Raw genomic sequence first — 12,648 nt, forward strand, 5'->3', positions numbered from 1 at the left:
AAAAATAACGGGTATTCTGTAAACCTTTCATGGGTCTCTGCTTCTGAAGGGGCTGGCACCTTTGAGTTATTTTACAACTCCGTAAATTGTAGAAAGCCGAGAGTAATGCAAATAATTCTTGTCCGTAGAAATTTAAGTAACTGTTGGGTGGAGTGACTACAATTGATCATGCCCTGAGTGTTTACCAGCATTCCCCATTGCTATAAGTCATTGGAATCATTCGTACCATCTTAGTGTTCTCTTAATGAGTTAGATTGAACTGTTTACAAGTATTCCTTTCACATTTTTGAGTAATGATTTTACTTTAAAAAGTTATCCTTACACAGGGGATCGTGTAGGTATCTACAGCAGATTCTGTCACTTATTTAACCCTGAACATTTAGAAGAACAGATTTCAGTTTTCAACAAGGCCTAAAACACATTTTCTTTTCTCTTTTAGCTTCAGACAAGCTTGACTGAACCAATGACATTATCCAAATCAATCTCTCTTCCTCGCAGCGCGTACTGGCATCACATCACTCGTCAGAACAGCGTTGGTGAGATCTACAGTTTGCAAGGCAAGTCACCTTAAAGTAGGAAAGCAGCACCTCCATTAGCTTCCTCCAGGTGGACTGACTCATGCAAATTGCTTTGTATTTGCATTGCTTGCTTTTCCTCCCATTCCCCTTTATCAGCTGTCACTGGCAGCAGTGGAAGCCGAGATTTACAGTGGCTTTTAAAAAGCTATCATTTCCTACACTCATGGTAAAAAAAAAAAAAAAAAAATTCCAAAAATTACTGTGAGGGCTAAGGACCCAATTTGGCACAAGAACTTGACTAAAACATCATACCGAGCACATTATGAGAAACTAAAAGCTAATGTTGAGGTCTGCTTCATGCTGTGTTTTATGAAGGATCTTTTTTCGCATCTTTTTCCTTGAAAGGATTCAGTATCAGTTCAGGAGGCTGGCTCCAGGCTTTAAGGCTCTGCCATAAACTGGTACATAAGCCTACCCATGAAAGTCTTTAAGTTTAGTCAAAGCCTCAATACAGAAACCATTTGGAGAGGATGCAGCGTAGAAGGGGCCACATGTAGATACTTTGCCTTTGTAGTTTTTCTAATGATAAATGCTCAATTAACTAGCATAGGAATAGCTTGCCAGATGAATCAAATTAATAGCTAGCAGATTTCTGACTAACAGCAGCCGACAACCCAGCTTCGGCAGTTGTCTTCCCGTTCCTTCCCTTTTGTTTTAAACTGAATCATCTTACCCTTCAAATAAAATCTTTGAGTGACTACAAGCGACTAACAGCTGGCCAACACTGGCAAAAGAAACTAAGAAAATAACGCTAAAACCCACACAGCCAAGAGCATTTACTCATCCAACAAACACTTACTGAGCACCATAGGCTTGAATGTAATAAGCATCCAATAAACATCTAGGGAAAGAATGACCAATTTTGACCCTCTGGTAGTTAGGCATTCAGATTTTTTTCCCACACATTAGCTTTTGCTCACTATTAACAATGCTGTAAGTTTTGACAAAAATTATTTCTGTTGCAAGCGAACTGAAGTAATTTCTTATAGCAGTATTTGCTTGCCAGGGTTTCCAAACTAATGGAGTTCTATCATGGAAATTAACAGTTAAATATATGTTCTACAAGGCAAAGCAGTTGGAATTTTAGTCACTTACTGAAGGCAATTACATGTTATATTTTAAAGGGACTCTTATGGGCCAACTTGACTGCCTGTATTTAACAGTATCTTCGTTATTTGTGTGTGAAAATATTTAATAGAATAAGGATTAGAGGGTTGAGAAAAGCCGAGGAGTGGGGACTGGTTTGGTAATTTCAAGAATCAGAAGAAAAACGTCTCATGCTTTTATTTCTCTCTTCAGATGCTAGCAGCCACACACAAACTGCCCGAGTCATGATCACGCAAAATTAACCTTGCCCATTTCTGTGATGAAAAATAATTCGAATATGCTAAGGTTTTTATTTAAACATACGTGTAAATATTGATATTTGCTTGAAAACTAAAATGTTTAATGAAAAAACTTTCTAAGCAAAAAGTGAGATATTAATGCTCTTAATACAAAAAATGTGGAAATAGGTCAGAAGTAGTGTAATGAACAACTCTAGTTTTTGTCAAGGGGTTTGGGCCTATAATTCCAGAAAAAAAAAAACTATTGCTTTCATGGTAGTATGAAGGAAACATTTTCTGAAGACACAGCTAAGATTTAGACTGATACACAGTTTCTGCAATAATTTCTTATGCATCCAATAAAAAATTAGAATGCACTGGAATATCCTAAAACATTGCCAGACTTCTTGAAGATGTTGATTTACATGTAGCATAGATGTAATAATTGAAATACTTTTATCTCACCGATATTAACTTCCAGCAAAGTCAAGGGCTTGACCTGCCTTTTCAGTTAGTTTACTCAATCTCAGTATTTCATGCTTTTCTGGTTGGTTGGTGGCGATCGTAGTTTTTACAGAATATGCATTGACTACTTAAGTCAAATGTTTATAAAATATATTCAACGGAAATTACATTTCGCTATACTGTGGGTTTATTTTGTGCTGTGCTTCTCAGAATACATTTTACCACCCTGTATGTCTGTTACATAAAAATTTAAGTATCCAGATAAGGGGATAGATGATTGACAGGCAGCCAGGCACGTAACAGATGGATAAAAAGTTATACTTTGATAATGGTCATTTTATTCTTTTGTTCTGTTGTGATAGTCAGAACAAGCAGAGAGCAAGGAGCCTCAATTTTTTTGCTAGGTGCTAGTCCCTAATGGAATTAGAGCAGAATAAAACTACTGAAAAATAAGGAAAAAATAGAGAAATTCAGAACCTCAGCACCCTTCCATGAACATGTACGTTTTTCACAAAACTACATTTAAAAGTCTAGTTATCCACCAAGTATGGTGGCTTATCCTTGTAAACCTAGCACTTTGAAAGTTTGACTTTTCTTTCCCAGAACAGAAGTAAGAGTTGATTAAAAAGCTTTAGAACAGCAAGGAAAAGGGAAAGAAAAGAGTTCACCTTGAGAGACAGCAAAACAGGCGCCTTCAGAAAGCAAGTGCGCAGCTCGACCTCTGTGACTTGGGGTTTTATACGTTGGTATACTTCCGGGATCTTGCAGGACTTCTGCCTACTCCTGAAATCTTATTGGAAGCTGCTGATCAATTTCAGGTGTTTTCTATCCATGAAGAGCGTGCCTTTCCCTGGTGCTGGCTGTGACCANGAGTAAGAATTGGTCACAGCCAGCACCAGGGAAAGGCACGCTCTTCATGGATAGAAAACACCTGAAATTGATCAGCAGCTTCCAATAAGATTTCAGGAGTAGGCAGAAGTCCTGCAAGATCCCGGAAGTATACCAACGTTTAAAACCCGAAGTCACAGAGGTCAAGCTGCGCACTTGCTTTCTGAAGGCGCCTGTTTTGCTGTCTCTCAAGGTGAACTTCTCTTTTCTTTCCCTTCCTTTTCCTTGCTGTTCTAAAGCTTTTTAATCAATTCTTACTTCTGTTCTGGGAAAGAAAAGTCAAACTTTCAAAGTGCTGGGGTTACAGGGATAAGCCACCATACTTGGTGGATAACTAGACTTTTAAATATAGTTTTGTGAAAAACGTACATGTTCATGGAAGGGTGCTGAGGTTCTGAATTTCTTTTTATTTTTTCCTTATTTTCAGTAGTTTTGTTCTGCTCTGATTCCATTAGGGACTAGCACCTAGAAAAAAAAATTGAGGCTCCTTGCTCTCTGCTTGTTAACAACCACCTGACCATCAGCTGATTGTTGCCCAACACTCCCGGTGTATGTTGGGAGGGGGCTTCTCTCTCTTGCCCTGTTTATACATGACTAGCTACCTGCTGTAACATTACTCACCTCAAGAGTCCAGAACCTCAAATCTTTGGGGCAAAATGGATGGAGGTCTGTCTTCTGTAACTTCCTGCTGACAGAGGGGGTGGTTGTGGTTCGGTGGATCTTGGCTCATTGCTACCCGGCAGGGCTGAGTTGGCTGCATCAGTTGATGAAAGTGGTATCCAGCCGGGTCCAAGGGAGACATGGCCAGGATTTCACCACTGTCTTGTCCCACCGATGGGCAGTGTAGAGGTCCCCTCTAGAAGGGTGACTCTTGAATATTGAGAGTACGGTTTTCCTCACTGAGGATTGTCTGGAGCTCAGTGGCCACTAGGAAGGTATCTGAGTCATGTGGACCAAATATGTTAGTAGTGGCAGATATCCGAGTTACCCAAGTTACCGGTGGCAAATCCATATGGGTCTACAGCAGCCTCAGTTCTTGCCTCAGAAGAATTCTACTGAGGGGCATAAGGCAGAAGGAGAGACCTAGGCAAGTTTCAGAGCAGAAGTGAGCATTTATTAAAAAGCTTTGGAGCAGAAAAGGAGAGGGGGAGGGGGAGAGGGTTCAACTTGGAAGAGGGCCAAGCCCGCAATTTGGCAGAAGGATTGCTTGAGCCCAGGAGTTGGAGACCAGTCTTGGCAATATAGTGAGGCTCCATCTGTGAGTGAGTGAATATTGCAGGGTGTGATGGCGCACGCCTGTAGTCCTAGCTACTCTAGAGGCTAAGATGGGGGAGGGTCATTGAGCCTGGGAAGTTGAGGCTGCAGTGAGCCATGATCATACCACTGCTCTGTAGCCTGGGCTAAACAGCAAGACCCTGTCTTAAAAAATAATTTTTTAAGTCTAGTTATTTTGAATCTCGCTTTTTCAGCTGTGCTCCTTAAAGTGTCATTACCTCTTTACAAAAAGTACAAATATCGTCAGCCAACTGTCATCACTGATATTATCAAATCAAAGTAAACGTCTGGCAAGGTGGGAATGTATCATTGTGAAGTAAACTGCAGGTAGCACTGATCTTTAGAATTTTCAAATATCTTTTAGGTGAAGCTGGGATCAACATGAATTAAATTTAGCAGACCTCATTCAGAAAACAAAAGTGGGAAACTTGTATATTTAAAGTTTAAGAGATTAAGATTCATAAGCAACACATGTACTCAATTTTCTTAAAAAGCATGACGTAAAAACAAATTCATTCTATACTAAGACTTACCTGTAACTTCAATTGCCTGTAAGCCTCAAAGCTTTGACTTAGCTCAGTTTTGCTGTATTCATTTCTCTCATTCATTGCTAGATACACACTTAAAGACTGACGTATCCTGACGGAGATCCTGCATCTACCTTCGTTTTTGGAGAATAAGAATCTCCAATACAATCTGCCTAATCTTTCCAGGCTACTCCCAGAAGGGTGCTCTGAAAGAATAAGTTAATGTGATTTCCCCATTGTATTCTAGTAGTCTGGAATCAAGAGTGAAAAAGGGAATAATTAGCTTCTAACAAGCACATGTTGTTCTAAGTACTTGGCAGCAACTGTTTAAAAATCTCTGTCCCTAAGTGGTTTGCAGCAGGTTGTGAGTTATGCCACCTCTTCTTGCAGAAGTGGTAAACAGACATTCCTTTTCTTTTCTGCCAGATTATCATAAGGATGGTTGATTTGTATTAGAAAGTGATTTAATTTATACTTCTCTAACTTCCTCTGTACTTATGAAAAAATGTTTATATCATGCTCATACTAGAGATGTTGTCTCTAGACTTAAGGAAACCTAAACCATAAAGGGATGAACATAATTTTAAACTCTCAACTCAGAAGTAAATACATACTATTTGTTTTTGTTTTAATATTCATACAATTGTATTTCCAAGGCATTGGGAAATGTAGTAGGAAATGTTTTGAAAGCCCCGAGGAACATTCATTAAAGAGAAAGAGAAGAAACACGGAGAGGTTGAGGAGGGGGGCACAGGAAGGGGTAAAAAAGAAAAAAAAACAAGGAAATCAGATTACTGAGTTTCCTTACTTTAGGGCTCACACCTTGACTTTTAATCACCATTAGACATATTTAGATGACAGCCTATACAGCAGAGTTTTTAAGTCAGGATTTGTGAAGATGACAAAAGCACTTATTGAAAATGACAAATCAAACCAGTAAAAGCCATTGACAGTACCAGGTGTACTGCAGGCACTCAGTAAATCCTATTGAATTCTAAAATGAATTAGCAATGCATTATAAAGCATACATGGAGATAATGCGACATCAGGACCACATCCTCCGCCATGAGGGTGGACCTGAGAAAAATTCTCTTGTATGTAAAGGAATCGTGTCTAGTCCCACTGGTGAGCCCCAGGCCCTTCTTGCACAAGGTGAGGTCTTTGTTGGCATTTCTGCTTTTTGCTTTAGGATCATTTTGACTGAGCACAATACTTGCTACTGCTAGTCTTTATTTTCATGAACACAGGAAGGACTGAAATGCTATAGATCTGCCCTTTTTAACATGATGGCTCAAAATCTGTCTCTCTACACCTGCTCCTTTCCCTCGTGTTAGTTCATCATCTTCTATAAACTAATGGTGAGAACCGAGAGTCAAGAAACATGATCTGAACACAGTGCCCAGTGAGCAGGTTTATGGGACTGCAGGTGATGACTGAACTTTTTCTGATGTATGATAGATATGGTCTGGCTCTGTCTCCACCCAAATCTCATCTTGAATTGTAATCTAAATTGTAATCTCCACATGTTGGGGGAGGGACCTCATGGGAGGTCCTAAGGTAATGGAGGCAGTTCCCCCATGCTGTTCTTGTGAGAGTGAGTTCTCATGAGATCCGATGGTTTTATAAGGGGCTTTTTCCCCTTCACGCTCCAGTTCTCTCTCCTGCCACCATGTGAAGAAACACATGATTGTGTCCCCTTCCGCCATGATTGTAAGTTTCCTGAGGCCTTCCCAGCCATGCAGAACTGTAAGCCAATTAAACCTCTTTTCTTTATAAATTACTCAGTTTCTGGTATTTCGTAATAGCAGCATGAGAACGGACTAACACATGATAATCCCTTATTTTCACACAAAATAATGTGGAATATACTTTGACTCCTTTTTTAAAAAACAACTTGAACTCTACACTCTTTGAATCAAGAATAATTGGATATACCATTTGTAAAGGTGGTAACTTTAGGAGTTCTCCTTTCAGTAACACTGATTAATATCCAAAGGCCAGCTTTGCCCCTACATATCCGTAATTAAGCTACAGACCACCAATGTCAGCACGGAAGCATACCTAACCACCAGAAGGCATTTGACACTCACGGAAAGGGTGTCTGTGGCTTCAATTTCTCAGAAGGACAGGATGGAAATAGGCAATTAGAATTAGAGATAACCTTCAGAAAATGGTAAATAGAGTTCTGCCATAGATTAAGGAGGTAAATCAAAGATTTTGTTTCCTCTGCTCAGCAATGACCTTCTGTCCTTCTCTACTGTCCATTCAAACTGCATTATATATAAATTGCTTCTGTTGAGATTTTCTATTTTGTTTTTCAAGTTACAAAGCTAATAAGTCACTGGTAGCTAGTTAAGAATACAGAAATTTGCAACAGAAGTAAAAAGCCTGGTAGCCATTTGGCAACAGCCCTTAAAACATGAGCCACTTCCTAGAAGAAACACTTCTATTAAACCTTATTTATAAACATTTATTGCATGCCCATACCTTAAGAAAGGTAAGTCATAAGGCAGGAAATATCTCCCTGGATGTCAGTTTTTAGAGACAGATAAATCGGTTATTCCCTAAAGCAGACATCGTAAAAAATGCATGAAATATTCCCACTGTGAAATGTTCCTCACATCCTGCATTCTTAGTCACCTCCTTTCCCATGCTCCCAGAGACATTTGTGTCTAACTTTATTATATGAATGCATTTGTTTATAAACCTGCTTATTCCACTGGATCGTGAGGCAGTAATTTTATGAAAGATTTTATCGAACAAATTTTGGGGCTCAATTATCTTGAAGATGTTACCCATAGAGATTAAAATCGTGAGTTTTGGAGTCAAATAGACCTGAGTTTGAATATTAACTTTACCACTACTGACTGATGTGATTTGGGGGCAACTTACTCAACCTTTCTAAGCTTATTCCTTGATCTCTTAAAAAATAGTATTACCTCTCATGATCTCATTAAATGAGATCATCAACATAAGATGTCAACATTCAATAATTAATATTAAAGTACAGTTGACCCTTGAACAACATGGGGGTTGAGGTGCCTACCCCACCCCTGCATAGCTAAAACCAGTGTATACCATAGCAAAGACATGAAATCAACCTAGGTGCCCATCAACAGTGGATTGGATAAAGAAATTGTGGTACATATACACCATGGAATACTACACAGCCATAAAGAGTGAAGTCAGGTCCTTTGTAGCAACATGGATACAGCCAGAGGCCATTAGCCTAAGCAAATTGAACAGAAAACCAAATACTACATGTTCTCACTCATAAGTGGGAGCTAAACATTGGTTACACATGGACATAAGTATGGCCATAGTAGACACTGAAGGAGGAGGAGGGCAAGGGTTGGAAATTAACTATTGGGTACTATGTTCACCACCTGGGTGACGAGATCAGTTGTAACCATAACCTCAGCATCATGCAATAGACCCAGCTAACAACCCTGCACATGTACCCACTGAATCTGATTTTAAAAAGTCGAAATTATTTAAAAATCAATGTACAACTTTTGACACCCCCAAACTTAAGTCTGCTGTTGACCAGAAACTTCTCTGATAATAAAATTAATTAATGCACATTTTTGTTTACACATATTACATACTGTATTCTTACAATAAAGTAACCTAGAGAAAAGAGAATGTTAAGAAAATCATAAAGAGGAGAATATTATTCATTAAGTGGAGGTGGATCACTAAATTAAGGTAGGTTGAGGAGGAAGAGGAGAGGCTGGTCTTACTTTCTCAGGAGTGGCAGAGATGGAAGAAAATCCACATATAAATGGACCCCGTGCAGTCCATACTGTGTTGTTTGAGTCCGCTGTAAACCAAACTCTCACTATGAAGTTCCTTTTTTCTGGCAGAGGCAGATAAGCTATCCTACTCCTATTTATTCCAGTGTTGACTTGGAAATACTATTAGAGTTCTTACTGTGCTTGGGGAAATTTGTTTGGTTCCTAAGGACTATAAAAATCTAGCTTTAGGCCAGGCATCGTGGCTCACTCCTGTAATTCCCACATTTTGGGAGGCTGAGGCAGGCAGATCACTTGAGGCCAGGAGTTCAAGACCAGCCTGGCCAACATGGCAAAACCCCGCCTCTACTAAAAATACCAAAAACAATTAGCCAGGCATGGTGGCTTACACCTATAATTCCAGCTACTCAGGAGGCTGAGGCACAAGAATAGTTTGAACCCAGGAGGTGGATGTTGCAGTGAGCCATGATTGCACCACTGCACTCCAGCCTGGGCGACAGAGCAAGAAAGTCTATCTCAAAAGAAAAAAATCTAGCTTTAATAAATGGTTTCTAGTTTTTAAGGTTTTAGAAAAACTAAACCTAAGCTTAACTCTCAAAGTTTTTAATACAAGGAAAAAAATTCAGTCTTAAGTCTTCATTAAAGTTTTTTCTTGTCAGTGAGTGTGAACAAGAATAGCACCTTAAACAGATAAACCACTTCTTCCATGCCTTATATGGCTCGGTCCAGGTAGCCTAAAGCAAACTAGAGCCTCTTTTCCAACCCAAGGGTTGCAGAACTCATGGAAGGACTGTATTCAGCTCAGCCCAGTGCAGAGGAGATGCCCACACCCAAACATACTCATCCACACCCACCCTACTACTTACCCTCCCGCCCCAAATCAGTTCTTACTAAATAGCTTACCCTAACTGCCCGGAAGCCTTTCAGAGACCTTTCTTCCTCCATGAGGCCCCAGCCTCTTTCCTAATGTGGACTAGCTTTCTCAAGCCAGTTAGTACTACACTGATTCTCTTACGGTGCATTCTACTGGCTGGACTAGAGGCGAGCAACAAGATTTACATTACTAATCGAATTCTTCTGCATCACCCAAATTAAAATCCAAAGAGGATTCACAGTGCGAATACACCAAATCAGCCATTTAATCACTTTTTACTAGATATGTACAAGTAATTACTAAAAGATAAAAGATTGAGTTTCCAGATACTACACTGGATGAGTATAATCCACCCAATGGTTTTATTAAAATGAATTGCTTCACTCTTTAATTCAAATTTGGTGGAAATTAAAATGTCTATTCAGTCTCTGTATTTTTCTCCAAGCTTCCCCTACTGAATTTTTAAGAGGTAGCATTGAGTTCTATATTAATCAAATTTTGTGGGGAATAGATATTAAAGGCATGTCAAATAAATTCTACATTTATATATATTTGATTTTATTCAGAAGGGAGTAAACAGTACATAATATTAGTTCAGGGAAATGTCAATACAACTGGATTAATACAAGTGTTAATACAGATTTTAACACACGGATGCTCAACTGTCTTTGTCATGTGTATGTATATACATACAAACACATATATACACAGAGAAAGAGAGGAGCATCTGGTTAACCATCTATGGCTTCTCATATTACTTCCCTCAAAAATGTATGTATTAGGCTAAGCTTCACAAATTATAAACTACAAAGAAGGAACCTAGAGGGAAAAATGTTCAATTGCCTTTTTTCTCCTTGATCTCTATTTCTTGTTTGATTTTTCTTAATCTCATCTCTGTCTATGGCCCTTCAACTAAATGTTCCCCATCCCTAATTATAGGTTCAATACATGTATTTTGAAAAAGTTTTCCTTTATTTTCCTCTGCTTGCCAAGCAGAATACGGTAGAGACTTGATAATGATTGAAAGATAATAAAAGATGAGAAACATCAGGAAATTAACATCCTTAGAATTATACTTGCCAGAGAATAAACTGCAGAGTTGATGTTGATTTAAGCCTGAATATGTCCTTCACATCTAGCACAGTAGTGGGCAGTTGTGAAGAACCTCCTTTGAAAGGTCTAGCACCTGTCAGCTCTCCAATTAATAGATGCTAATTGAAAATGTGTTGCTTCAAGCTTCAAACCACCCAATATTTTGAAACTCAGGAACATGGCTATATGTTTATATAAGAGGAATTTATACTAAGATTTGAAGCGTGTGTGTGTGTGTTCAATGCCTGTATTAGGAAGAATATAGTTTGGGAGTGCTGTTAGAAATTTTTGATTGCCATTGCTATATTATATTAGTTTAGAACTTGTGTTATTTTTGTTTTGCTGTTCATAATACAAGAAGTTTGATATCAAACCCTCAGTGACATAGTATTTCTTTTACATATATGTTTAATGATAAGCATTATCAATATCTTTTACATATATGTAAAATGATTTTAGAACAGTATTTCTTACTGACAATTACAACTCTAGGACAAAAACTGTACGTATTTTTTCATCAGGAAAGTTCATTCTTCCAAATAAACATGGAAAGTTTCCTCTCTAGTGTATAGTTGAAGAATATCCATTGTCTATGGCTCTATCATTTCCAGTTGAGGATTCTGTATGTGCTCAAAGATGTTGTCTAAGAAAACACCCTGTGCTTGTATCTGTAACTCTAATAAAAACACCATCCTGATGAGTTGAAACTATTCTTTGAGAATGATTTACCATTTATAAATTCCTTTTTAAAATATTTTTTAAATTGTCAAAACTTTGGATAATTCAGCATTGTTCTTACATTTACCAAAATCCCACATTTTGTGCAAAAACAACAAAAAAGCAAATTGTAGAGCATAATCAGTTTTACTGTGTGAGGCTGTCTCTACATTAATGTCCCAGCTTCTTTAGAGGCATGTCAAATAAACTGATGTATGTAAAATTAAAAATCCCAATAGTGAATTTCCTAATCTACTTATTTCGTGGATCTCAGCACTTGAATTCATCCTTCTGAAAGCAATGAGACACTAAGAGTCAGGAAGCCGGAGATCTCACCCCTGCTCAGAATTTAACAGCTATTCAATGTTCATATGACTTTTCCAGTCAGTAAAATGGGTGGGAGTGAACCACTTACCTGATTTCAAACAGATTGCATGGTCTGAATAGCAAGAGAGGAGGCATAATGTTTGAAAATTTTTATAGGAAGAAGGGTATTTTATTGAGCAATCTTCTATGAACAAGATACTATGCCAGGTGATATCCAAATATGATTTCATGTAAACCACACAAACCCCTGAAAGGGTAGATCGTTAATGAGTGGAGTTTTTATAAATGGAGAGAGGTGGTGTCATTGTCAGCTTGGCTCATATTTACTGAGCTCTTGACAGTTTCATGATATTTAATCTTCCCAACAACTCTCCAAGGTAAGGGCTATTATTGTCCCCATTTTACAAATAAGAAAACCGAGGCACAGAAAGAAAATAACTTGCCAAACGACAAAGAATGGGATTATCAATGCAGGCAGTCTTGATTTTCTAGCTAGATAGTCACTCGGATGGGAAAGTTACATAACTACCTTGAGGCAACAGAGTTTAAGCAGAGAGAAACGAAACGTGTATAATCTCTACCCTTCTGCCCAGGGACATTCTCTTTGAAGTATAATCAAGGTTTACAAGAATTTTTCTTCTGAAAAGCAGGCAACAGCTCTTCTCAAATGTGCTTTAAATGAGACAACCCAGATGGAAGCTATCTAAGCAATTTGTGTAAAGTCCATGGTGTCCAAAGATGACTTGTATACAGTTTGGGCACTGCTTTTAAAAATCCCATATAACAGCCTTGCTCTTTTTGTGGAACAATTTAAAGTGTACCGTA

The 12,648-nt window shown here is 38.4% G+C and overlaps 1 protein-coding gene across 1 annotated transcript in view; it reads left to right on the forward strand.

Moving 5' to 3' along the window:
- Nucleotides 1–12,648, forward strand: part of DOK6 (docking protein 6) — a 435,864-nt gene that overhangs the window by 346,613 nt on the left and 76,603 nt on the right. Inside the window, exon 7 of the mRNA XM_025365197.1 lies at nt 440–557. Within this exon, the coding sequence (XP_025220982.1) occupies nt 440–557 (118 nt within the window). The remainder of the gene's footprint in view (nt 1–439; nt 558–12,648) is intronic.

This window comes from Theropithecus gelada, chromosome 18 (assembly GCF_003255815.1).
Source record: "Theropithecus gelada isolate Dixy chromosome 18, Tgel_1.0, whole genome shotgun sequence".
In the NCBI taxonomy this organism is placed as follows: domain Eukaryota; kingdom Metazoa; phylum Chordata; class Mammalia; order Primates; family Cercopithecidae; genus Theropithecus; species Theropithecus gelada.